General features: G+C 42.8%; 1 protein-coding gene across 1 annotated transcript in view; it reads left to right on the forward strand.

Moving 5' to 3' along the window:
- The first annotated feature begins 864 nt into the window (after positions 1-864).
- TMEM47 (transmembrane protein 47) overlaps positions 865-27,985 on the forward strand; it is a 31,111-nt gene continuing 3,990 nt past the window's right edge. The window contains exons 1-2 of the mRNA XM_066621705.1: positions 865-1,156; positions 24,453-24,593. Of these exons, the coding sequence (XP_066477802.1) occupies positions 931-1,156; positions 24,453-24,593 (367 nt within the window). The 5' untranslated portion in view covers positions 865-930. The remainder of the gene's footprint in view (positions 1,157-24,452; positions 24,594-27,985) is intronic.

Consider the following 27,985-nt stretch of genomic DNA (forward strand, 5'->3'; position numbering starts at 1 on the left):
GGACTAGGTGACCTTTTAGGTCCCTTCCAGCTCTGTGATTCTATGACTTCTGCAACTTGGTGCTGCACTTGTTGGCGCTTCTTTAGCACCAGCCTTGAGCCAGAGCTGCCCAGAGAGCCTGCCAGGCACTGGGACCGACCCCCACCCAGAGCGCTTGCAACCTACTCCGTCTCTACTCGAGCTCGACGAATAAGTAGTAGTGGAACTAAGAGAGGGGGCTTGCGGTGGAGGTGAGGTAGGGTGGATGAAGTCAACTCAGGAAAGGGTGCGAGGAATGAACTTGGCTGGTCCAGGAGAGGGCTGGGAGGGACGGCAGCACCTCGAACTCTGCGCCACCGCCCAGGGCTCTTTCGCCGACCCCTTGCCTGGTGTGTTGGTTCTGGGACAGGTGCCAAAGGAGCACCCAACGGAGAGGGCAGCGAGAGGAGGGGGGCGGGCGTTTTTCTCTCCCCCCTCCCAGCGCATCAAGTCACTAGAAGTGGGGCTGTGGAAGAGGGGTCTCCAGGGGTCTCCTTGGAAAATCAGGCCTGAGGCTATGGGGGCTGCAACTGCCCCTGCCACTTGCTCTGCCCCCTGGACTGTGCGGGGGGAAGGCAGCTCTTCCCGTCGGTGCAGCTGCAGTGCCTCCCTCTTTCCCCCGAGGAAGCCCTGGCAGTGACGTGCCTGGCTCGGCGCTGCTGGCCCCGGTGCAGCTCCCCCGCCCCTTCCCCAGACGGGGGGGAGGGGAGGTGGGCGGAGTGATGTGGGCAGAGCTGGGCTGAGCGCGCCCAGAAGTGGCGGCTGGAGGGAGCTGCTGCTCTGCCCCTGATCGGCTGCTGGCTGGCTGGCAGGCAGGCGGGGCAGAGGCGAGCTCGGCGGCGCGGGACTCGCAGCCTCGGGCGCCCGGCTTCCTAGCAGAGGGAGAGGCGGCTGCCGCTGCCCCGCTCGCCCATGGCTTCCTCCGGCAGCGGCATGGAGGAGGTGCGCGTCTCGGTGCTGACCCCGCTCAAGCTGGTGGGGCTGGTGTGCATCTTCCTGGCGCTGTGCCTGGATCTGGGAGCCGTGCTGAGCCCGGCCTGGGTGACGGCCGATCACCAGTCCTACCTGTCCCTCTGGGAGTCCTGCAGCAAACTCGGCAACCCGGAGATCTGGAACTGCAAAACTACCCTGAACAGCGGTGAGAGAGACCCCCCGCCCGCCTTCTCCTCCATCACCCTCTTCTCGGACCCCACCCATTGCAGCTGCGCCCCCGACCAGCCCTGTCGGTGACATCCCCCCCGCCGCGCCCTTGCCCCGAGCACCTCGCCAGCCCCTTGGCTCAGGGCGACACCCATCCCCCTCCATGGAGTGGAGACCTCTGTCTGTCCTGCCCCTGTTGCACCCTATCCCCTCACCAGGATCCCTGGTGGCCACCGCTGAACAGGTCTGCTTCCATAGCCATTCCTCCCCGTGCCTGCCAGGCTGCCATCACCCTTTCCCCCTTCAGATCACCCAGGACGGAGCACTCCCTGGTTACACCTGTAAGCAAGGTGACCAGATCGACTGGAGGACAGAGTGCCTATACCTTTAACTGTTGAATAGGGGATTTTGGCAGGTGCAACTCCATATGGAAAGGTTTGAACAGCTGCACCTGCCTAAATCCCCTGTACAATGGTTAAAGGTATAGATGCTCTGTCCTCCAGTCGATCTGGTCACCCTGCCTGTAAGGGCATCGCAAACTATCTCCTGCCCACCAGGATCCAACATCAATCACCTTTCCTCTCTCACGACTACTTTCGCACCCCACCTGACTGGGCTCCACAGCACATCCATCCCTGCAGTCTCATTTAAGTCCTTTTTAAGCGGGTCAGTTATTCCTGGGATCATCTTTCCCACCTCATTCCAGATCATCACCAAAATATTCCTTTATCGGACCCAGATCTGACAATAATCTCCTCCTTTAATTGTGGTTAATTCATTTTGTGGATGGACAGCATTCATGCCCTGCCCTCCTTCCTGGTACCCCATGAGCCCTAGTCCCTAGCCTGCCATTCTGCATTTCTGCCCTTTACCTTGTCCTCCTGCTTATGCTGGCTTTCATATTTTTCTCTCTGCCTGCTTATTTTCCCCAGCCGTCCCTCTGAAGCTATGCAACCCCAAGTAGGCAGGGAAGCAATTTCTTTAAATTATGCCTGTTTTAAGCAGCAGCCTAATATTTGCACATGCATACTCCCCCCCCCCCCATGCATGTTCTTGCTCTGTCTTGTAAACCAAGGTACAGCAGAGGTTGGAAAGAAGGGATTTGGTGTTTGCTAATCACTTTAATGGCTGATGTCTTGATTTTTTCAGTTTGCTTATTTAGTCCATGACTAAGACTGGATCTTCCTTGTACAGGTGTAGAGGTGGTTTGTTGTTGTTGTCAGTATTTATACCCCATACCCCCCCTCCGTTGCCAGCACCCAAATTGCAGCTTGCTAGAAAGTTGTGGCTTTCTTGAATCTTTAGCCCACATAAGAATCAACATCCTTGTTTCATAGTCTGACATGTTCTAGATATGGTTATCCCCAGGCATTCCTCTCCTGTTCCTAAGGGGATTTTCCTTATCTAGTACATATGTTTTCCTCTCTCCTGCCTCTTTGTCTTTACTGGTCACATTTTGTCTCAGCTCATGAATAAGAAGAAATACCTCCCCCCTCCCAATTTAACATGCCTCTTGCAATTGGAAAGATGGTTTCAAAATCATCCCCAGTTCCCAACTGAGTAGCTTGCTGAGGTTTTTATTTTTTTGCTTTAACTTTCCACTCGATCACAACTTCTGTAACCTCCTTTGGAAACATTTACAAGTTAAAGTGGAGCCAATGCACTCACTGAGCCCTCAGTTACCCTCTGAGTCATGTATTATGACTGCTTCGTTCTTGGAGAACTTGTGCCAAAAATCGTTGGTTTTCTACTGGTTGGCTTGCCTATTGTGTAGTTTGAGCTTGTGTTTTTGCCTCTTGCCGGTGATTCTGAGAAAATTCTTTCTTGGAACTCTTTGCTTCAAAACTGCAGCAGAAGCTCTTTCTTGTCTTTTTTGGTACTTGTTATCATTCTGTCAAGTAACACTCGGTTTTTAGTGAAGTTCGCTTTCAGTTGTGTCATTAAAAAAAAAAGAATCTTTTTTCCCTCCCCTTATAGAATAGCTTCTTTATGCAGTTACTGGGAAGCTAAACAAACTTTGCAGGAGAGCTTTATTTTTCTTCCCCCCACGCAAATGAAATTTATGTAGGAATGTCAACTATCTCCTTAGCAACAGGAATCCTTTGCCCCCTTTCTCCATCTTCCAAAATAATATCCCTTTGATTGCATAAAGACCTTTTAGATGGACTGGGTGGGGGTGGAGCAAACTGAGCTTCAGTTCTCCCCTCTTCCTTTCGGTCTTGTTGCTTTCTTTCTAAAGCTATGGGGGAGTCAGAGGAATCCTACACATGTTTACTTGGGAGCCTGTTCAACTATGTTAAATGGAGCTTACTCCCAGGCAAGCATGCAGAGGATTGCAGCCCTAGTGTATAGAGAAGCATTAGGAGATTGCCAAGTGCTCTCTCATTGTATCTGGCCATCATCTACCTTTCAGGTTTTTTTAAACAAGAAAAGTGGATGTAGGCTAGGAGGGTTGGAATGGCAAGGACAAGCTGGCCATTGCGTCTCAAAAAAAAAAAAAAAAAGATGGAGTGATCAGATATGTCTTGCTGTGTCTTCCTGAATGCCTTCCTGCTACTTCAGGAAATTTCAAGAGTCTTCCATTCTCTTTCAGCTCGAGAGTGAGGCTTGCTCATTTCTGTTAAAAATAGTTTCTCAGGTTATGCAAGCTGCCAGGAAAGAATGCTACTCTGAACAAGACCTTTCCTTGTATCCTGGCGGAGGAGAGTCATGCCTTGAAATTTTTTTTTTTTCCTGAAACATGAAACTCAGCACTGTTTACACATGGTTATACCCAGACACATACTGGGATACCAGCAAATCCTTTGCATTGATGGGGAAAAGGTTCCCATTGATCTTACTGACTAATGGATCAGACCCCTCTGGTCCTTAATGTGCTTTGGTTTGCCATTAGAACTCGGTTCCCTTCCTCTACCATAAAAAAGGGTCCTCCTTTTTAAGGTGTACCGTCCCCCTTCCTTCAGACGCACCTTACAACTGCATGAAGTGTGCACAGCCATTGGAATGGACAGGAAAGAAGCAGAGAGTTCCTTTAGGACAAAGGCGCCTTTTAATTTTGGCATCAGAGCGCTATAATGGGAGAAGCAGAAGGAAACCATAGGCGAAAGGCATTCTCTCCCACTGCCTTGAAACATTTGCTTCATTGTCCCTTGAAGGAGAGCACCTCAAGTGGCACTATCAAGGGCAGGCACACACTGCAAAAGCATCTCCAAGGTTTAATTAAAAACCTTTGTCTTAATTAGGCTTTAGGCCCCGACAGCTCTCAGAAAGGGCAAATTCAGATATGTGTGCAGTACGGAACATTCTCTGAGCAATTCAATCAATTGTAGCAGAAAATAGTCCCTTTGTCCAGTTTTGCTAATGGCCAGCAGATCCCTTGTTAACTGCATCGTGTGCTTTTAGCCTTGCAGGTCTTTCTGTAATGCTAACTGAGCATCAACATGTTTCTGCTAACAGGGCTAATGGTGAGTGAGTGTTTGTGTGTGTGTGTGTATGTGTATGTGTGTGTATTTAAAATATTTCAGGAAAAGCCTAGCCACATTAAAGTTGCCTGGGCACAAGCTTTAATATTGCACTTGTCACTTCTCTGCACAGATCATCTGGGATGATTTGCCTTCATTTATTTAAGCAGTTTAAATCAAAATATTTCTGCTTCCTTAGAAGTCATAATGGTTTTTGTGAGGCTATATTGGAGTAAAACTGGAGAATCACAGCTTGTGAGTCTGACTTTGTTCTGATTCAGATTAGGTGACTTTAAAAACGCACAGTGTGGCTCATTCTTACATCAGGATTTTGCACATGTGTCTCTGTGTGCGTTTAATGTGTGAAGAAGGTACTCTGTATGTATGGCATTATTGCATAATGTTCTCACAGTCCATATAGTTAAATCATGTGACGATGAATTATGTTCGGCATAACATGTTGTTTACTACTGATCAACCTTATGAACTTGGTAGTAATGGATAAATTATGTGGCACTTAAAGATGTGATCTTCTTATAAAATGTGTATATTGGCTTAAACATATACTGTACATAGTATTTATATACAAAAGCCTTAAGGAGTTACCTGTGATGTGCTGAGTGATCTGAATAATAATGAATAAACACTATAAAGCTTTATAGGACATTATTGTTTTTTCTTCTGGTGAATGACACATTGTAATGTTAATGCATCATTAATATCCTTGTAAACAGTACTCCTTACAACTTTTAGGGACCCACAGGATGAAATATAAAAAATTGTTTGCATAGTATCAAATGTATTTTTTTAAAAGAATCTTAATGCAAAAGAAATGGATTGATTGGTTTGGGTTTTTTTAAACAATGCATCTAAAATGTTAGGGATTCAAAATTCATTCCTAATGGATTGTTGTTTTAAAAGATAAAGTAGTACAGACTGTTGCTTGTTGGGGGTTGGGGGTGGGAAGAAGAAGGAGAAACACTTGAAGAGTTGTAGCCTGATTTCAGTATTCAGTGATCTAATCTCAGCTAGACAATTACCAGATTATTCATTAAATCAGCCTGGGTTTTACAGTCATTGTTGGCACATATGCTTATTTTACATGAGAGCAGTGGTTCCAAAACAAAATTGACAGCTCTAAAGCAACTCCCTCCTGAGAAAATGTAGATCATGGCTTAAATAGAGTTGATAGTGATGGATATTTGCAAACAGCTCCACCAGACTGCTAGTCACAACACACTGTTCTTTCCTGGCTTACTCAAAATGTCATAAACTTCATAAATGGTGTTCTGTTAAGAGTGGAAGAAAAAAAAAAGCAGCTAACCAAGATGGAAAAAATAATAGTTAACATTAAAAAAAGTTTTACGGACACAGTGTCCAATAAACTGCATAAAAGGCAAGCTTGTATCTCAGCCTAAAACTGGAGGAGTTTTAGAAGGCTTTATTTTGTGGCTTTCCGGAAACACTATTTTTTTTTTAACCTCAAATATAGTGATATATATGGATATAGACCTTTTCAACATCTTCCTCCTAGTGGTGGAGGGGGGAAAACCTTTTAAACCATTTCTATCCTTCAAGTTATTTGCTGCTATTACCTCCATTCAGCGAGTGCAATCTTTGTGTGGACCATTTTTTTGTCTGAATTTTTTTTCTCTGCAGGTGACAAAGAATCTGTAGGGTATAAGAACTGAATCCAGCACCTGGGAATGCGTGTTTGGTCCTAACTGGCAACCATTCCACCACTGTTGGGAATTAGAGATACGTGTGCAAAAAAAAACACAACAACCCTCATGGCTCTAGTCCAGAGATCCTTGCCTGCAGCAGTGCATTGTGTATCAGGGTCTTTGTCATTAAATATGTGATCCAGGGCTGGTGTCCCAGGTGGGCCAAGCTAGGCATGGGTATAGCAGCTCATACCTACCTTGCTCATCTCAGGGCACACACCTACTTGGTACACAGATGACTCCTTTGTGATGGGAGCAGTGGTATGGCCAAAGGACTGGTGCCACTGCGGCTTCACTACTAGGCACACTCATCTGCAAATGAGAGCATCTCCCAGAGCAGTGTCCTCTCTAAGCTATGCGGCTCCATGGCCAAACAGAGCCCCACATAGCTTCCTTCTTGGTGCTTCAGAGCTTGGCAGTGATGATGATGTCATAGCCAAGCACTTCAAAACTGCCCCATAAAGCTCCACTGGGACTCTGTGCAGTCCCTGGAATGTTTACGGGGAACAATGCCCCAGAGGTCCTTGAGTCAGTATGAGGCCACTAGGGGACATTCCCATTGGCTGATGGAAGGGATGAGAAGATAAAGAACTGCCATGTGAGTCTTGTCTCCTTTGTTACCCTCCCTGCCAGCCAGTGGAATTTGTGGCTGGGCCTGGAAGAAGGCATTGGCTGGTGGGAGTAGGGAAAAGTACCCATCAAAAGTGGGAATGGAAGAGTACTACTGCTGCCAGCCTCGCCTTTGTGGCAGCTGCTGCTCCTCTTTTCCCATCCCAGATTTGCTACTACCATTGCACTGCTGAGGAAGAGTCACAATTGAAGTTTTCAAAGGCCATGACATCAGTGGAAATAAAGGCAGTTCCTTTTTGTTCCCACTGGTACCAAATGGGGGTCCAGCATGCCATGGGACTCAGCCTTACTCAGAGGCCCAGCACAATCTTGCATCAGCCCTGACATGATTACTGTAGTTAACTCTTGACATATTACTTCTCTGAGGGTTGGTGGGCTTATTGGGGGGAGGGGCATAGCTGAGGAGAGTACTTGCTTTGGATGCGGGCAGTTTCTGGTTCGTTCCCTGATATCTCAATTAAAATTATTGGATAACAACACTGGTAAAGACCCAGGCCAAGACTGGAGAAAGTGCCACCAGTTAGTGCTGACTGTACTGGGCTCAGTAGAGCAAGAATGAGGCAGCATCATATGTTCATGTCCGGTCTTTAATCACCTCCAGTGAGCAGCACTGTCAAAAGCTGACAGGAGTTCATTCAGGAAGATTTCATGCAACAGTGTGAGTGTGGCTCACTTTGCGCATGATAATCTTGGAATTGATGTGAGGTGATTTGTTTTTGATCTGCCCAGGTTTAATACATGGTCTGTTTCAATTGACGACTCTGATCATGGCAATAAATACAGTGAGTAGCGCCACCCCGTCTAAAGCTGCAGTCAATGCCTGACAAGTGGGGCAAAATCTTTGTGGCTTTGCATCAGGGCTACTATCCTCACAGTTAAGGGTACTGTGACACAAAATTATTCAGGGTTGTGTTGGCTCTTTCCCAACCTGATGGTCCTGAAAGGCCCTTAGAATGATACGAAGATAGTAAGATGCTACCTACGTTTTTGTCCATCTATTCCCAACCTTCCTCAAGATCTCTGCACAACAAAATTGTGCCAAAGTAGGTATCAGGACCCTTTGCAAGCAAACAGTGACAATGCATTTCTTGCACTGCTGCATAATGCAGTGCTCATATTTTATGAATGGATGGAAGTTCCCCTCCTCTTTAGCAATCAGTGGCACCCATGGCTGTGCTTGTCTCCAGCAATAGGAAGTGGCAGGTGCCCTTGAAACAACTGAATGACTTGGGTTTCCCCAAGGAATCAAGAAGTCTTTTACAGAGGGGAAGTCACTTGCTGTTCCTTAGCAGACTCTGTTAGCACAAATTTTAGGGAAGAGGAATAGCTGCTTGTATTGCATTCATTATGACATGGTTGGTCTGTGCATTATCACTTGGCCAATGGCCAGTCAAGAGACTATATATGTATGCACACAAACAGAAAAAATGATGAATTGTCATGCAGCACCTCGCACATCCCTTAAGAACTGCCTGAGTTTTCTCTTGTACTTCAAGAATCCTGGCTGCATGTACATTTCTCTTAATAAGGTTGCAGGAAATCACTTAGATCACAAAGCAAACTTTTCCAGACCTCTGTGACCACAAGGCTACAAAGACTGATGGGCAGGCAAAGCTAATTTCTTACTCCTGTTAATGGAGACAGATGGGCTGAAAAGGGGAGAAAAATGTAGGGAAACTGAGAGAACTGAGCTATTAAGATTCCCAAGGAAAGAACACAAAAGAATCAAAACAATAGTCTTCATAAAGTCTGCATGCTGGTGAATATGAGGGAAAGCGTTCAGCCGTAGTTCCACTCTTGATCCAACATACTTACAAATATGGTGGTGGAAAATGAAGAAGGAAGCAACTGGAAGCATTTTGATCCTTCTCTAGTGGCTGCTTGCACTACAGTATGAAGGCCCATACAAGCCTGACCGCAGACATATACATCTTCCTGTTTGGGATACTCTGAAACATACTCAGCTGCAGAACTCCGCAGCCCTGTGCCCAGGGCAAAGCTCTGCAATGGCGCCCCCCCGTGGGCTATCACCACCCCCATGCAGATATCCGCCCCCCCCCACCAGAGGCTCACAGAGCCTCACATGACCACAGCCTATGCTGGAGAAACCTCTGTGAGGTTCCCCAGCGCCATAAACTGTGCTTCCAGCAAACTAGAAGCAAAGTTTCCGCCCCTCAGAGAGGCTTCTGTGGGGTCCTAGCAGCCAGCACCTGGGGCATTTGCCCCAGGAAAGTCTATGGTAGGCACACAACTGAGCATACTTTCGTAGATGTTAGAGAATGGTAGTATCAGGGCCTGGCAGATGTAAGCTGAACGGTACTCTAATGCTGAACAACTGCTGATATAGACAAAGATTCAAAGAGCCAGAGGAAATCACTGAAGACAGGTTGGTGATCAAGTTCTGGAGGATGAATCCAAGGGTCAGAGACACATGGTGGGTTGAGGATGGATAGGTGGCCAGATCTGAGAGCCAGTAAATAAGATGGGGGAGAAGCAAGGTGACTTCTTCAAGCACAAGTTGCCTAGACTGGGCATCCAAGCCCAGCGAAGTTCATTTATAGAGCCAAAAAGGTTCCTATTGGTTACTCAGGTCACCTGCGTCCTCTTGAATGACTGGCTGGCTGCAGTTTCCCCTCTTGCCACTGTTGTAGGCATGCTGTGATGCAACAAGCTCAGCCAGTCTCTCTTTTTATCAGACCTCTTTATGATATGAGGAATAAGGTCCCCTGGGTTGAGCCCACTTGCACCTCATACATTGCACCTGTTCTGGGTGTTCCTTGGAAGTCTGTCCTTGGACCATACATCTAGTTCTGTGACTAGATGACAGTCACAAAACTGATTAAACTACCTTACAGTGTGTGTGATTTTTTTTTTAAGTAGGGAAGAAATCTTCAGTGAAATGTATCCTAAACTAATTTATCTTGCTGTAACTGCTTTTGCGTATTGCTACATTTAAAATTTTAATGCCTGCTACTCCTTTAAATATTTTTAATTGGGTTCCCAAAGTTTAAAGGAGGCTTTTACAGCTAGTGATAATATAAAGTAGTCTAAATATTTTATGAGGTATATATTTAGAACCAAGTGGACCATAACCTTGACTCATAATCTGTTGATCTGCTGCGAAAAATGACGCATAGGATTCATGCTCATAATCAGTGGGAGGCAGGTTCTCTGAGGTTGGGTTATTTGATGTAATATTGCTTTCTTCAGTAATATTAGTAATTACTGAATCACTGTCAAAATGAGAGACAGTAGCAAGTGGCATTCCACGGGAATCCCCTCAGTTCAGCAATGCCAATATTTCATTTATTTTGATTTAGATACAGACAATATGCCCTTCAAAGTAACTGTCAAACCAAAGGTAAGAACCATAAACTTTAAAATGTCATTGATTTTAGTGGAGAGAGAGCCACATGATCAACCTGCTTCCATTCAAAGCAGTGCCTAGTAGAAGTGCTTCTTTTTGCTAGACCGCTCTGCAAATTTGCAGTATCAAAAAACTAGTAGGAACTTCAGACGATCAGTTCAGGGGCAGTAGTGTAGCTAGAAGGGGGGGTCACAGCGCTAAGTTTTGCAGGTGCCTGAATGTGCCATGCAAGCAGCCCTCCTTTGGAGTCATTCTAGGCTCCTAGAGCAAAATGGAGGAGACAGGGTAGGATTGGACCCTGACTTCACTCTTATTTGTTTTTCCTCTATTGTTTTAATGCTGATGTGTGTGGTGGTTTTTTACTATGGGTATTTTGTTGCATAATGTTTATTCTACATTACATGTATTTTATCGTTTTTATTAATGTTGTTAGCCGTGTTGCGTGTTCACTTTGTGAAAGAAAGGCAAGATAAAAATTCATTAAATGAATAAATAATAATAAGAATTTTAGTTAACTTCTAATCATCTTATTTTAAACTTTTGGATAATCTCTAGATTTAGCATTTAGACAAAAGCAATGGATTATGAAGCATGTAGCATTTATGCTATATAGGACTTGCTCAGTTGGGCAGAAAAACACAAATGAAACAAACAGCCTGGCCTGCTCAACAGCAGATTAAGCAGCTGTCAAAGGCAGAGTTATAAGGGCCAGTTCAGAAGGCAGCAGCCCTAACAGCACACAGAAAACGAATATGCATTGAATTGTAGCCAAACCCTGCCTTTGGCAAGTGGAAGAACTTCTGATCACACAAGAGGGGACTGGATTTTCAGGGGTGCAGGAGAGCGAAGCAGTGATTGGCAAAAACCACTTCCTGTCTCTCATGGCTAGAAGTTCTTCCCAGGGTCTAAAATGGATGGATACATACAACCCATGGGTTAGTTTGTGGTAAGAAAGACTGTCAAGTAAAAATAAGGTAATTATAGTTCACTGAGTAAGCAGGAAAAGGATAATAAGTAGAAATGTTCTTAAATGTTTTTATTTTTTCCACAGATTTCATTTTTTCCCCGAAGAGGAAAAGTGTAAAATGTGATGTTTTATTCCAAGGGTACATTTTAATAAATTATAATTATAAATTATAATAACTTTAAAAGTGTACTATATAGGTTGTATAGTGTCAGCAAATGCAACCACATTCATTACCCATGCACTCTCCAGGCCATTTAGCTTACAGTGACCATTATGTAGAGGTGTTTATTTTATTTTTGCAGATTTGGGATTTTGTTGTTTTTGTTGTTTTTTTTTACAAAATTGAGAAGTGCAGAAAGTGGTGTTAGGTGTTTTTATTTCATTATCACTGAAAAAAATCACACCTCTAATAATAAGCAATAGGAGTTATCCCACAGGCAAAGTTTGGTTCACCATGAACTTGATCCAGCCAGAGTTAAGGACACATTTTAAATCCTGTTGATTTCACTGGGAGAGTTAAGTACATCTTAATTCTTTCCAATTTCAATTTACTTGGGATATCAAGGGTTTAACTTTGATTTCATTGTTCCCAAACTTCCTAATTGAAAGAACAGTTTATATCGGAACAAGTTGTCTGGGAAACTCAGGGAATTCACTTTCCCCAGAGTGTGATGACCAGAGAAGAATTTGTTGAGAGACATTTTTGTTCTGGAGCTGGTAATTCGTTTAACTCCAAGACCTTCATCATGTCTATATCACGAGGAGATGCTGGAGGGCTGCAGCTCATTTTAAGGACATGCAATTATACCTTTGCATTATTTTAATTATCCTTTCTACACATTATTGTAACTTTCCATGTTACTCTGAATATGGAATGAGTGCCCAGTAAGTAGATATTTAAATATTGACCTTTAGGACCAGGTTCTTATGTACAGGGTACATACAAATTCTTATGTACAGGGAATTCTTAAGTGCATAATAAACTTATTCTTTATATGATGAACTATAGACTATGATTTTCCATAATGCTTTACTTCTCTTGTGCTTGGACAAGTGCTTGGGAAACATGATAAATGACACCATTTTCATTGTCTAATCCTGGGGGGAGGGATTTGAATAGGATTGGGCTGTATGCTCATGACGTTCATGTTTCAAGATGACTACTGGGCTGCTCCTTTGTGAAAGGAACAATTTGAGGAAAGTTGAGTGACATCAAGGCTTTTTATGGAAAAACAGTGTGTGTGTGAATTGTCCCTTAGCAAAGATTAATGGCTTAGCAGCTTATTTTGCAAGTGAATGTTTCCAGCAGAAACCCCCAGATAGAAAGACCCCCAGACAGATCTACTCAGCCTCAGACAGCTTCATATATGCCCAATTGAAAAATATATTTTCAGGCAGCAGGTGGGACACTTGTTTTAAGTGTTATTTCAGATATTTTAAGCTGGGCCTAAAATGCTCCTTTTCTCTTAAAATAACGTTCCTTTTCCCAATCCCACAGAATATTACTGAAGCCGTTCCCCTCAAATGTTGGATCGTCTCATGCTCTGGACATGACTTCCTTCTGATTTCCTGCCTGCGTGGTTCTCATCCTGCTCCCTCCTTACACAATTCTGTGATCTATCATGTCAGTTTTCATCCCCACCACTATCCTCACCGATTTTTGCATTACACCATCACTTGGTAGCAGTGTCCATAGTGAAAGAAGGAATTAAGCAGCCAATTTGAAAGTAACTGCCATGGAAAAAGTAAATTTTCCATTGTTCTAGGTCAGGGGTGCCCAAACCCCGGCCCTGGGGCCACACGTGGCCCTCAAGGCCTCTCAATGCAGCCCTTAGGGAGCCTCCAGTCTCCAATGAGTCTCTGGCCCTCTGGAGATTTGTTGGAGCCCGCACTGGTCCGATGCAACCGCTCTCAGCGTGAGGGCGACTGTTTGACCTACTGCGTGAGATGTGGGATGAGGGCTTTCTCCACTGCTTGCTGTTTCACATCCGTGGTGCAGTAGCGGCAGCAAAGGAAAGGCCAGCCTTGCTTTGTGCAAGGTCTTTTATAGGCTTTGAGCTATTGTAAGACCTTCATTCATTCATATAAGTTCATCTTTTATATATTCATTTATGTATACTTATGTAACTGTATTCAAATTTTCAATGTAAATTAATTCTTTTTTTCCCCTGGCCCCCAACACAGTGTCAGGGAGATGATGTGGCCCTCCTGCCAAAAACTTTGGACACCCCTGGTCTAGGTGCATGGAGATCTGGTTTTTGTTTTGGCAAGCCTAGGAATTTTTTCACGATCTATTTATTTAAGATAGTTATGCCCTCAAGGAGCCTTACAATGCTAATAAGGATGCAGACCTGTACACCAGTGTTTCTCAAATTGTAGGTCGGGACTCACTAGTTAGGTCATGAGCAAGTTTCAGGTGGATCTCCGTTCATTTCAATTTGCATTTTATTTTTAAAATATTAGACTCAGTGGGATGACATCACATCAGTGGGATGTGATTGTAGCAATGATGTCAAGCAAGGATGGCCCATCCATGAGGCCGACTGAAGCAAACAACTCAGGCAAAAGATGGGTGATGTGAAACCCATTTCTGTCTCTCTATTTGCCTCCATTGTTCCTCCTTCACCTTCCACCCACTGAACTGGAAATGGAAGAGGGAGGTAGAGAGGAAGGTGAAATGTGAGGGGAAGGAGAGTGCTGAGTTAGAGCATTGGAGAGTGGGAGGAGTGAAGGCTGGCACTTCATCAGGTTAAGGAGGCAGCACTAGGCATACTGCCTGAGGCATCTTGGGCCAGCCCAAGTGCCAGGTGGAAACGTCTAAGAAGAGACTTCCACAACCGAAATGCCGCAGTAGAATAACGATCTCTCTTTGGTAGCCACTTGTCTAATCTCCAAAGGTACCTGGTTGAAGAAGGGCCTCGAAACATATCATTTCATAGGGAGGTTCATATGAAAGCGAGGAGAAACAAACTGGAAAACAGTGAAGGTCTTTAAGTATTAGAACAATACATTTATGACAGCCTGTTCTGGTTAACAACCTGATAATACCAGTTGAAGTTTCTGAACACTAACAATTGTGTTGATTATTCCGTGTTTACAGTAGTATTGTAGGAAAATATTTCCTATTTTTCTAATAAGAGAAAATGGTCTACGGAAAAAGGTGTTAAGAGAGCTCTGCAGTGTTTCTTAATTTTGGCACACTGTTGTATTAACTGCCAACCTTCAATTAACTGTGAGTTTTCTAGCTATCCCTAAATTGTTATCTAGGGTAGCAGCTCACAGATGGCAGTGGCGGAGAGAAGAGGTGCAGTAGGTCATACAGGGACATCAATGAGGTGGGCTGCTAAGGAAAGTGGGGATTCTAGTGCTTGTCTGAGTGTGGAGAAGTGTGGTAGGAAGTGAGAAGCTTCCACATGATTTGTGGAATTCAAATTATGAGCCCAATAATGTCTGACACAGAAGTGTGTGTGTGTGTGTGTGTGTGTGTGTGTGTAAGACAGAGAGAGAGAAGGAGTAAGATAAGGACCGGTGATGTGAGTCTATCCATCTCCTAAAATAACAGTGGTCTACAAAATAAAACAAAAATTCTGGCACACAAGAAGACTGTTCACACCTAACAGTACTTTTTATGCTGAATTTAAATATGTTACAAGTTTTTTTCTTCAATCACACAGGGATTTTTAGTGACACACAGGTTAAATCTGAAAAAGATTTATATACATTTATAACAGTATTCATATTACCTACTTTTTGGCGCACAAGAAAACTGATTGTAGCAGTACTTTTTATGATGAGTTCAATATGTTACTCGTTTTTCTCTTTCATGAAGGGATTTTTAGTGACTCACAGGTTAAATCTGAAAAAAAATGTAAATTTATGCACATTCATAACACTATTCGTACTACCCAAAGGGTATTTTGTTTTTGTTTTTTTGGCACAAAAGAAAACCTGTCTAATCCTAACAGTAAAATTCAAAATATTCCTTTTTCCTGGTGAGGAAGAGAATGATCTGTAGTGATGATGTGAGATGCATGCAGTGAAATAGGAATTGGAGAAGAGACGGCCACAGTGAAGGGTGATGGAGCAAGAAGATGAAACTCTCTCTTCGTGCATGCATGCACAGAAAACCATAACCCTGCCAATGAAATTTCATGGACCTTTTGTAATCCAGACACTGAAGATGGCTGATATGTTAAGACTGTAGTAGGGTGTCATGCAGGATGACCATAGGCGGTGTTGAAGCATTACTGTAAAATCTAAAAGCTTTTGAGGAAAAGACTTTGGTGGAGGGGAAGATAAGCCAGTTATTCTCACAAAGGCCTTCTTCAAACTGTTGTGGCTCTTCTTCTGAATCTTAGCTAGAAAAATATCATTATTGTTCATTGCCACTGTCACACAAACCAGGCATGTTCAAGTCAAAGTATCCATGGGTACCAAACAAGATGAACTAGGTTTGTATGATGGTTAAAAGAGGAGCTGTCTTTTAATATTTTCTGGAAACCATGCATGGACATCTCTACTTTCAACTGAGATTTCCATATAGAGAACCACTTTCTCTCATTCTGGGAACAAACTGACACACCGCAAGTTTATTTACATATTTACATTGCATTATATAATAAGTAAGAAAGCAATGTAAAAACACTTCTGTTGCTTTCGTTTATTAAGAACTTTTATAAAACACCTTATGATAACATTGAATTCCATGTCAGAATAACTTTAGGCAAAGTAGCGTAAAAGCTTAAGTAACTATATGTGAGTTCTTCTGAGAACAGCCCAATCCTATACATGTCTACCCGGAAGTAAGTCCCATTATGGTCAGTGGGGCTTATTCCCAGGTAAGAGTGGCTAGGACTGCAGCCTAACAGCCCAATCCTGAGCTCCCATGGCACGCGGCTGTGGCGGCACTGAAAATGGCTACCAATGCATCCTGCATGCCAACAGCAGCCGCAGACAGCACCTCGGGAGAAGGGGAGTTTCATCCCTTTCCCCCCGGTAAGGGAAGTAGCCCTGCAATGGGGCTACTCAATTCAGGGAAGAGCATTCATGTCAGATGGCGAGCCCCACACCAACACTCAGAATCCAGTGGAGCGGATCTCATATGCCTGAGAAGGAAAAGTATTTCCCATGATGCCAAATCACTTTGAATACATTGTCCATAAAAAGGAGCACCTTAGATCTTTCTTCATCCTTTATGACATGAATCAGATTGCTTATTTGCTCTAATAAGTATATGTGGGGGATCAGGAAGTTACAATCCTGGAAGGATGCTGAGAGACTATGCCCATGGTGACTTCAGGCATGCAAAGGGGACCAGAGGCTGGTCCAAACCATTTGGACCCTTTATGTGAAGTTTAGAATGGAATGAAGAAACCCAGACACTCCTTCCCCTGAGAAAGCTTGTTGTGGACCCACCAGCTGTGGAATTAAGTACCAAGTTCAGTGAGCTTTATAATTGGGGTTTCTCTAAATCTTTTGTCAAAAAGTCTGCTGAAGAATGTCAGGAATTTGGGGCTGATTTGGATGTTACCTACCTGTTATCACATGAGGAGGGCCATATGTATTCTTGTCTCTGCTCCCTTGCTTGCCATTCCACCCTTCATAGTCGCACAGGGAGTGTGGAATGTTCAAATAAATTATACTGCTTTGAAGCAATAGGATGGAGATGATGCATAAGTGGGTAATTAGTTGAATGGTATTTAGTGAGTGTATGTAGGGGATGAGGAACTTACAGTCCTGGAAGGATGCTGAGAGACCACCCTATTGTGAACCTTGTTTCTCCATTACTTCAGTTTCCACCATTCTACCCTGAAATGCATTTTGTTGACACATCTGGGATATCATGAAACTATGGATAACTCCTAAACCAGGGGTGTCAAACATAAGGCCCAGGGGCCGAATGCGGCCCGCGGAAGCTTTTTATCCGGCCCTCAGGCTCTCAGCTGCTGAGCCATACTGAGGTGTTACTGCTGAAAAGGAAGCCCACTTGTTGAGCTCTCCCATATCTTGAATATGATCAAGGTATGTATATTTTCTCTTCTGTCATTTGCAGCTAATGAGTTCCCAAGTGAGAAAAAGTGCTTATTTTTGGTCATGACCTGTTTAATGACATCACTTCCTGCCTAACAACATCACTTTCGGCCCTCAGCAGGCATCATGAATGCTATTCATGAAATGAGTTTGATACCCCTGTCCTAAACGTTCCACTATATTCCCATTTCTTGGAACTGCACAGCCAATCTGTAGTATCTCCTTCTTTCAGATGAGTGATGTTCCTAATGTTTTAAGGCAGTGTTTCTCAAACTGTGGGTTGTGGCCCACTAGGTGGGTTGTGAACCAATTTCAGGTGGGTCCCCATTTATTTCAATATTTTATTTTGTTAGACTTGATGCTACCATGGTATGTGACTGCATTTGGGCAAATGTTTCAGACTTGTACTTTTAACAGGATACTATGTATATGCTTTTAACAATGATAGTAAGTGGGACTTACTCCTGGGTAAGATTGGGTAGGATTGCAGCCTAGGACTGCAAAAAAATTTTCCTGCTTGATTATGTCACTTCCGGTCATGACATAACTTCCGGTGGGTCCTGATAGATTCTCATTCTAAGAGTGGGTCCCGATGCTAATTTGTGAGAGCCACTGATCTAAATAATAATATACAGAGAGAAAAATGTACAGTAGTACCATCAAAAAGAAAGGCGTTAGTGTAAGACTTTGCACCCAGAATAATGAACAAAAGTCAGTTCATTATAAAAAAGGAGGAAAATAGCATGAGAAAAAACCACTAATGATTCTGTAGAGCTACTGGAAAAATGGAATTCACAAAAGAACATAAAAACCAACACCTGCTAATGAATAGGTAATTGGTGACTCAAATAGATGGGCCTGAGGAAAGGGAAAGGGTTAATCAAAAGAGCCAGGCTAAGTCCACAGGGGCAGAGAAGAATGGATTACACAGATTGCTAAAAATTAATAGAGAAATGGAGGAAGTGATAGAGGCATTTTACATGCAAATGCGGCTGCTCCCAGGAGACAGCAGAGTTCCTGATGGTGGTGGAATTTAAATCTGGGGAGAGAGCAAGATAAAAAGTTTCAGTGGAAGGAAGGAAAGGAAGGAGTCATCTGATCTCAGGCTAAAGCATTCAAGGGAAGGCATTCTGAGCCTGTCTACCATAGGTGGAGGAACCTAGGGGAACCTCAACCTCACTCAGTGAAAAACAGATCAAAAACACGTTCTACTCTGACCTTGTTCAGCCCAGGGAAAGAGTAGCAGGCAGGGGAAGGAGATGAGCTGAGAGGATGAAGTCATCTTTACTTACATGTACAGGCATTCTCACTTATGCTCCTGCTCAGTACTCCTGAGGCTGTGATATTCTTTTGAATGGGTGTTGAAGAGACTACCGAAGGAGAGGGTGGTTTGTCAGCATCACAGTAAACCAAATGGGCATTTGATCCCAAAGTATTTTGAAGGGAAGAAAGTGGGTCCTGAGAGGTCACTCTGCACTCTCTTAGCCAAAGAGCACCATCAACAAACAATAAAATAGTAACATTCTTGTGGGATGAGGTGTTGAACTTAATTTCCGAAGTCTGCTACTACAAAAGGCTATGTGAGCCCCAGGATGGGTGTGTCTCCCCTGGCTGCACTATGGCCTTGGCACATCCCATCTCAGACATGCCACAGTTTTTACCACTTTAGCTAGCTCAAAGGGCATGAGGCTCTCAGACACGGAATTGAAACTTTGGCTTTTGGACAACAGTAGAAAACTGAAGTTCTGAAGCACGAAAGCAAATGATTGTTATAAATAAGTACAAAATACTAAGGAGCAAAATAGTTTGGTAGTTTTCACACAGCTTTGTGCCAAGCTACAGCATGGTTCATAAGGTGCTTGTGGTGTTGAAGCAGCCAGGCTAATGGTCCCTTGTGCATAGCTGCCTTTTCAGAGCAGAATCATTTGGGGAATATGCATGGCGATACGAATCTAAGTGCACATCCTTCTCAAAGAAATATCATGTGGGTGTCACTCATTCATGTTGTTTTATTTTCAATCAGTTCAGCTTTGAATGTGCATCCCCTTTCAAATTCTGTCCTGACCAGTCCTGTGTTTCTCCAAGCAATGGAAGCCACAGCACAGCATGACAGCGAATGTTTGCATTTTTTTTCTCCTCAACATTTAGAGGGAAAGGAATAGAAGAACCATTTATCTCAGTAGTATCTTTGGAGAAATCTGCTTGGCTGTGAGGCACACCTAATGTTTGCTGGGATGTGGTTGGCTGACACCATGATCTCTAATGCACTCGGATCAGGCATTTAAGGAGATTTTTGAAAAATGACACTGAAGCAGCAGCAGTCAACTAGAAAACGATGGCTGTACAAATGTACATAAATTTTAGAAGATACAATTTTTTTCATGACTCATTCAGTGCATACTCAAATGGCAACATGCACCTCTATAAGGGAAGTCTGTAATCCCACTTCCTACTCAGTGTAGTGCCTCCCAGTGAGTACAAAACATTATTTAAACCATGTAAAGTGTTTGTCAAACTGAATATGGTTTTTCATGCATGTATTGCGTTTTGCATGAGAAATGATGAATGATGACAATGTGTACCTTGCTTCTTTCACGAAAACACCTTGGCAGTCCAATTTTACTTAGAAACTATTGTCACTTACATCAGTGGAATCCTCACCCATAATTATGGAGTAGGACCACAGATTAGAAGTACCAGTAGAAACAGAAAGGGATTGTTAACATGTTCTCTTTGTGAGCTTCCAGGAGCCAAGTCCAAATCAGCATAGGAATCTCTCCTGTTAAATGTATATTATGATGTCACCTGCTTTTTTCCATGTAACCATGACTACTGTTCAATTGCAGCATCTGGTGTCTGTCATAAAATCTGACAGCCAAAGAATGAGCTGTCAGTTTGTCCTTTTCTGGGCTTAGAATTTGGAAGGTGACTGAATGAAACAGTGGCACCAAAATGATTGCCAGTGCATAGTTCACCTGGGTTATTATATAGCTGAAGGATGCTTTGTATCATTTTTGCCTCTGGTAATTACAAAGTCCCTTCTTTGAAACAACATGCATGGGCACAATTTTGATCAACATGAAGTTCTTCGGAAGTTAGCTAGCAATATTTATAAGGTATGGCAATTGCAGTCATATAGATCTTAATGTCATTTACATTTTTCTAATAATAATAAGATAATACATTTTCAAGTAACTTGTTTATGTATCAGTCCTGTTCACAGAAAAATAATTTATGTTATTGTATTTTGGATGTTTCCACAATAGCAAAGTATTTTTCCCCTAATAAATGACTGTCATAGATAGGTAAACCTGTTTGGTTCAGATTTGTAGTAGCAAAGCCCTTTTGAATTATATAAGTGTGCTGATTCTAGTGTACTGAGAAGGCTGGCATGTGATATAGTAACTGCAATGATAAAAAAAATATGCTGAGTATACAGATGGGTAATGATGTGTAGAATCAAGCTGCTATTGCATTTCAAAACACATAGAACTAATAGAAGTCACCATCACCCTTTTGGAATGAAATCAGTAAACTTCCTTTATCCACATGGCTATATCCAAGAGAGAAAAGTCAGCAACAATGCAATCATATGCATGGGTACTCAGATGTAAGCCCCGCTGGGTTTAATGGGATTTACTTCCATGTACGTAGGATTGCAGCCCAAATAATGTTTTGTAGATAGGATGTTGGTGCTTTTGGAAAACAATTTCATGAAAAGGGAGAAGAAAAAGTTACTTCATTGTGACTTTTGCACTTCAGAAATGGCCACCTGAATTAACTCTATATGTTCCCCAGTTCAAAGGTCAGGAATTTCAATAGACTACTTTGTAGTATAGCAGGGTTTCTCAGAATGTAGGTCAGTTCCTACTAGATGGGTCACGAGCCAATTTCATATGGGTCCAATTCATTTCAATGTGTATTTTTCAATATGTTAGACTTGATGGTATGTGACTGTATTTGGGGAAATGTTACAGGTCTGTTAACAGGCTACTATGTATATGCTTTAAACAATAATAGTCAAAGGAACTTACTCCCGGGTAAGTATGAATAGGATTGCAATCTTTGAGATGTTTGGAGATTTTTTTTTTTAAACAGATCAGAAACTGCTTAGGAGGGTTCAAGGGGTTCTTCTTTATTTTAATTTTTTTAAAAAACTTAAACTTTTAATTTACTTAATTTATTTGATTTTGTCATGGAGTGGTAAAAAGTTTCCTGCTTGATGATGTCACTTACAGCCCTGTCATCACTTCCTGGTTAATGACATCATTTCTGGTAGGTTCCAGAATCTAAAAAGTGTGTCCTGGTGCTAAAACGTTTGAGATCCTCTTTTGTACAATATGATTGTACAATATGATTAATACAAACCTATTTATTAATCTCCATAGAATTACTTACCTATGACAGTGATTCCCAAACTGATGGGTTGCGACCCACTGGGGGAATTGGAAGCAGGCCATTCCCCCTTAAGGGAAGTGGCCCAACAAGGATGGCAGCAATGGCATTGTAGCAGTTTTCTGGTTTGCTTCTGGTTCCAGTTTGCGATCAGGTCAAGGAGCCTTTCTTAGCAGACAGGAGGCCCGCAGAGGGTTCTGTGATTTCCCTCCCCTTCTGGATGGCCAGCACTACCCCCAAGTGTGTAAGGAAGCCAGTTGGTCACAGCAGCGCCATGATAGCTGCGATGCTGTCGCTCCACTCCCATCCTGCTCCTGCAAATACTTTTAGGGTTCCCAAATTCCAAGAAGTTTGGAAACCACTGCTGTATGACTAAAAGATTGTGGGTGACAATCTTGCAGATGTATATGTCTGAAATACAGGAATTTGTAACAACATAAAGAAGTCAAGTGTTTACATATTGGAAAAATAGACATGGTTTTTCATGACACTGATGCTTTAAATAGGAACAAAGATTTAGCGGTTGCAAACTTTTTAAGGAAATGTGAGAAAGCGGTACCAAGGCTTATCTGTTGCCATTTAGATAACAGTGTATATCTGTATATACACTGTGTGCAAGTGTATATGGATGTATGAGAGTCCTAACTATCTTGATGTAAATCTGTGGTGCCAACTTTTAGGGCTCCTGGACCTATAACAATTGGGTGGAAGAGGGAATTTCAGCAGGTGTAGCTTGTTATATCACAGAGATGCAATTATTGCACTGTGCTTACCTTATGTACATTTAACATTTACATAGAATTGTCATACATGACATACAATATTCCATGACCACTACCTACATTTTTTAATCTATGTCAGTGTGAACAAGGGAGTAAATGATACAAACTGATTAAAAATATCCTCCATCATTAGCTTGAAGAGACTTCCAGATTCCTGCATGAAGATATTCTAAATTAGCTGGGGATTTTAACCCACTGCACTCATTAAACTGGCTTTGAAAATCTCAGCTCAGGATTTTTTGGTGCATTGTATTCAGCCTGATTGTCTGCCATCAGTTATATAACTGAATGCTTCGTTCCTTCATGGAGAGGTTCTGTTTTGCAAGGAATAACACATTTTGTGTTATTGGATAGCAGGCAAGCTAAGCTCTTAACAGTTGTAATGAACTTTCATCTATTCTAACATAAAGCCCACTGCCCTCTGATCTTGCTGGTTGCTCTTGCTGAAGAAATACAAAATGGATTCCTTTTGCTGGTGTCAATCTACTATTCTGAGCAGAAGATCAGGAATATGCTGGTGGTTGGGACTGAAGAGACCACCATAAAATTAAAGGAACTGACTTTCTTTGGTCTTTCCTCAGTCTACAGCTAATCAGCGCCATTGGGTAATCTCAAATATAGTAGCGTTCCTAGAGAGGGCGAGGGGGCAAATGCCCCAGGGCACCACGCTTTCAATGCCCATAGGGGCAGCCCCTGCTGCTCGTGCCACCACCACCACTTGTCCTCTGGATCCCTTCTGAGAGCTGGGTAAGCTTCGTGCAGCATCTCCTGGTCCTCCGAAACCATTCTGAGGCTTCCAGAGGGCCTTTGAATACTACCGGTTTTCTGATGAAAACCGGGTAGTGTTCAAAGGCCCTCTGAAAGCCTAAGAAGTCTTTTGGAGGATGCTGGGTTTGTCGTGCAAAGCTCTGGAGGATCTGGTAGGTGGGAGGGGCAGCATTCTGCGGTCCTGGCCCCAGGTGGTGCGCGGGCCAGGATCGCGTCTGGTATAGCTAACGCATCCTATTGTATAAATCTCAGTTTCTCTGCGAAATCTTCTTTTTTCTAAACCAATAATGCATCCTGATCAGTGATAGGGCTAGGCACTGAAATGAAATGAATGCATTTTATTTGACAGATAGCCTCGAGCAACAGTGATGTTGCTTGGGGAAACTCACTATATACGTGGTAGAACATATTCTTTGCAATTCAGTTCTTCAGTCCTTGGTATCTCCCGGTTGAGTTGTGAAAGACCTCTGCCTGAAACCCCCAGAGTAGCTGGTGCTGGTCAGTCAGTGTAGCCAAGACTGAACTCAGGGCTGGCCCGGTCATGAGGCCGGGTAAACTGGGTGCTTTGAGAGGTGGGCTGGAGAAGGAGGAAAAACCAGATACCCTGTGACTGCCCATCTCCTTTCCCAGCCTGCCTTCCACTTCACGCTGTGTTGGAAGTGTGTAAGAAGCAATTCACCTCTTCCTTCATCAAACTTAAAACTTCATAAATTATAAACATAAAAGGGGGTTTAATTTGCAATTAGCTCTTTTTGGTGATTTTACTCTGCCTGTTTCCCACTTACTTTTAAGACAGGCCAGGCTTGATGAAGCTCCTTTCTAAGATAAATATTGACTAGTTACATAGAGAAGATGACTGCTCTCATCTGGTATGGGAAAATCATTAGTAGATAAGTGGCCAGTAAAATAGGTGACTAGCATCCTATTTGCTGAAGTTCTTTTCAGTACACAAAATCTGTAGGGTTTCCTTAAGTGCCTGAAGCAAAACTCAACAATGATGAAGATAATTCTGTACTGTGATGCTCTTAAAAGATCATTTCTACTTATAAATATCTCTGTGTTTGCTAGAGTTCTGGTATAGTCTATACTCTGCATAGACCACCTTCTGTGTGAGTTAAATATCTCACTTTGACTGTATGTGTCTTTTTTTTTTTCCTCCTTCCTCTATAGACTGGCAGATTGCTACACTTGCTATGCTGCTGGGTGGTGCCGCCATAATTCTGATAGCTTTCTTGGTTGGATTAATTTCCATCTGTGTGGGATCACGGAGGCGGTTCTACAGACCAGTTGCTGTCATGCTGTTTGCAGCAGGTAAATAAATTAATTGCTTCCCCAAAGTATATTAACGGTGGATAAACTGCCGCATTACAGTTGCATAGAATATAGATGAGGCTTGTTATACATAGGAATCCAGACATAATTGGTTTGCTTCCCAAGTTTGTTTCAGAAGTTGCTGATTATCCAGCATCATTAGCCCACGTTAAGATTCGCAGGGAATCCCAGGGTGATTCCGTCTCACCCGAGCACCCATGGCCAGGTCATTCTTAGGTCACCATGTGCTAGAAATAAATTTTCGGCTCTGCTGATCTCTGCATACTGCACGATCATCATGCTGTTGTTTAATAATTTCTTTATTTGTTCCGTAAAAACTCAAGCACACAAAATAACGCAGAGGCTGTTTACTGGATTGAGCCTTTTCCCTTTATTTCAACCCCTAATTTATAAATAAATCAGAGATTGAAGGGATTAAATGAGTTCTCACTTTAAAATTCAGTATCAACTTCATCCATACAGTTGTGTACAGAGATAAATGCCTTCATATTGAAAGTTTTCAGCCAGGTTGAACATGTAGAGAGCTATTATCATAGCTCTTTTGACAGATGGCTGCTAATCCCCTACATTTACAATGTAGTTCATACTAGGCTTTTTTTCTACAAAGCGAGGTAAAGGATTCTGTAGAGCAGAGGTGTCAAACTCATTTTGTACAACTGGCTGAAAAGCACTTGTGGTGCATGCTTAGGGCTGGAACTGACATCTTAAGCAGGAAGTGACATCATTAAACAGATAATGATCAGTAATAAGCACTTTTGTTGTCACATAGGAACTCATTAGCTGCAAATAACAGGAGAAAAAACATGCAAATCTTGATCATGTTTTCAAGATACAGGAAAGCCCAATTTTCACATGGGCCACCCTTCCAATACTGCCACATCTGCTGAGGAGTCCCTTTGCGGCTCAACAGCTGAGAGGTGCTCTGCGAAGTGATGCCTCAGCAGAAACAGCTCTGCCTAAAGAGTGTCCCAGGTGATGACTGGGTTCTCCCAGCATCTCAGCGGTGTCTTCCTCTCTCATTCCTCTTGGTCTACCTCTTTGCCCCCTGGTGTTCCTTGCCTTCTGAGGCCTCCTTTCATCTCTTCCTCTTAGAGCTTCGGCAGAAGCAGCACTGCTGAAAGGGTAGTACTGGGAGAACCAAATTATCATGTGGGCCAGATAAAGAGCTTCCATGGGCCATATCCTGCCCCTAGGCCTTAAGTGTGACACCCTGGTATAGAGCAGGGGTGTCCAAACCCCGGCACTGGGGCCACTTACGGCCCTCAAGGACTCCCAATGTGGCCCTCAGGGAGACCCCAGTCTCCATTGAGCCTCTGGCCCTCCAGAAACTTGCTGGAGGCCACAATGGCCCAATGCAACTGCTCTCAGCATGAGGGCGACTGTTTGACCTCTCATGTGAGCTGTGGGAAGAGGGCTCCTCCACTGCTTGCTGTTTCACATCCGTGATGCAGTAGCAGCAGCAAAGGAAAGGCCAGCCTTGCTTTGTGCAAGGTCTCTAATAGGTCTTGAGCTATTGCAAGACCTTCATTCATTCATATAAGTTCATCTTTAATATATTCATTTATGTAAACTTATGTAAATTTATTCAAATTTTAAATGCAAATTAATTCTCTCCCCCCCCCCCCCCGGCCCCAGACACAGAGAGACGATGTGGCCCTCCTGCCAAAAACTTTGGACACCCCTGGTATAGAGGATTAACTACCACAGTTTACCAACCCACAGTTTAATATTTTCAGTGAATAAATCTTAAATTGGTATTAAATATTAGAGGTGTATTAATCTTGCAACATATTAATTTCTTGTCTGATCTCGGTAGCTAAGCAGGGTCAGGTCTGGTTAGTACTTAGATGGGAGACCGCCTGGGAATACCGGGTGCTGTAGGCTTATACCATAGTCTTTCGAGACTGAAGGTTGCCAACCAACCAAGATATTAATTTTAACTTACACTAGTATTGCTGCAATTTTGAAATCTATTATGGACCAGTAATAGCGCTGTTGAAATTCTAGGTCTATGTGGAGACTGCAAAGTCTGAGACATTAAATGTATCCATTCTTGAAGGTGTCTTTAGGTTTTTATATGCTTGCTCCTTTCTTTCTTGCTGTCTTTCTGAACCTTTCCTGATAAGTTTTAATGCTGTTCTTTTCAAACTTGTGATTGAAAATTTCCACCAAGTATGAGCCCTTGAAATGATTCACATGGAAGTAAATAGGATTAAATTGAAAGGTGTTTATATCTTTCTCATGCTCCACAGAAAGAATAAATTTCATTGTGTCAGATTTGCTTTTTGTTATTAATTTAACAGCCATCATGCTGTAAAGCTTTTGCTTTTAAAAGCATCAAAGGAAACAATTTATGCAGGGAGGTACTTTAAGAAAGCCCTGCATAAAGAGTCTAGCTCAGAGAATGCTTTTGAATGCAGGGCATAATGGCCCCACAAATTGTCACTTGGTATGCAGTCTACTATCTTTCAAGTTACCCATATAACTGGTAGAATTTTTTTCACCCTGAAGTTTTCCAGCCACAGCTTCCCTGCACTTGTCAGTCATAGCTGCTCTGGAACTGAAACATTAAGTCTGTCTGATTGGCCATTAAGGAGAGAGCAACAGAACCATCTATTCCGCTAGATGGGTTTTAAAAAATCCATTTACAAGGATCTGCAAAGAAAGGTGTGTAGTGATTGAAGATCCTTAAAATTTGAAGCCTTGAACCAATGAGAAGGGGAAGTCTCGTACTGCCCCCTGCTGTTCCCTTATTTTAGTTAAATTACAGCAACTTCTCTGAGAAAGGGGTATTATTATTATTATTAACAGTATTTATATACCGCTTTTCAACTAAAAGTTCACAAAGCGGTTTACAGAGAAAAATCAAAAAACTAAATGGCTCCCTGTCCCAAAAGGGCTCACAATCTAAAAAGATGCCAAGGAATACCAGCAGACAGCCACTAGAACAGACAGTGCTGGGGTGAGGTGGGCCAGTTACTCTCCCCCTGCTAAAAAAAGGAGCACCCACTTGTATGTTTATCCTAGAGCTCTATCATCTCACAATGCTTTCAAATAAATTTTGCAAACTGGATTTAAAGTTGGTTAACTAATAGATGTGTTTGTTTCACAGACAACTGACATTTATCCATGTAGGATAATTCCTAGAAGGAAGAAAAACACTATCACCTTATGGAACTTACTTCTAGGAAACAGCAATGTCACTGCAAGATGGTGCCCCCCCAAAAAGACCCATTAGAAATTCTAGCCCAAAAAGACCCATTACAAATGAGCCTATAACTACTAAGGCCAGCAGGATCTAAATATGGCTTTTTAAGTACGGGATTCACAACCACATCCTTCAAGGCAGTATCATATAAGTTAAATTATCT

The sequence above is a fragment of the Tiliqua scincoides genome, chromosome 3, assembly GCF_035046505.1.
Source record: "Tiliqua scincoides isolate rTilSci1 chromosome 3, rTilSci1.hap2, whole genome shotgun sequence".
Classification (NCBI taxonomy): domain Eukaryota; kingdom Metazoa; phylum Chordata; class Lepidosauria; order Squamata; family Scincidae; genus Tiliqua; species Tiliqua scincoides.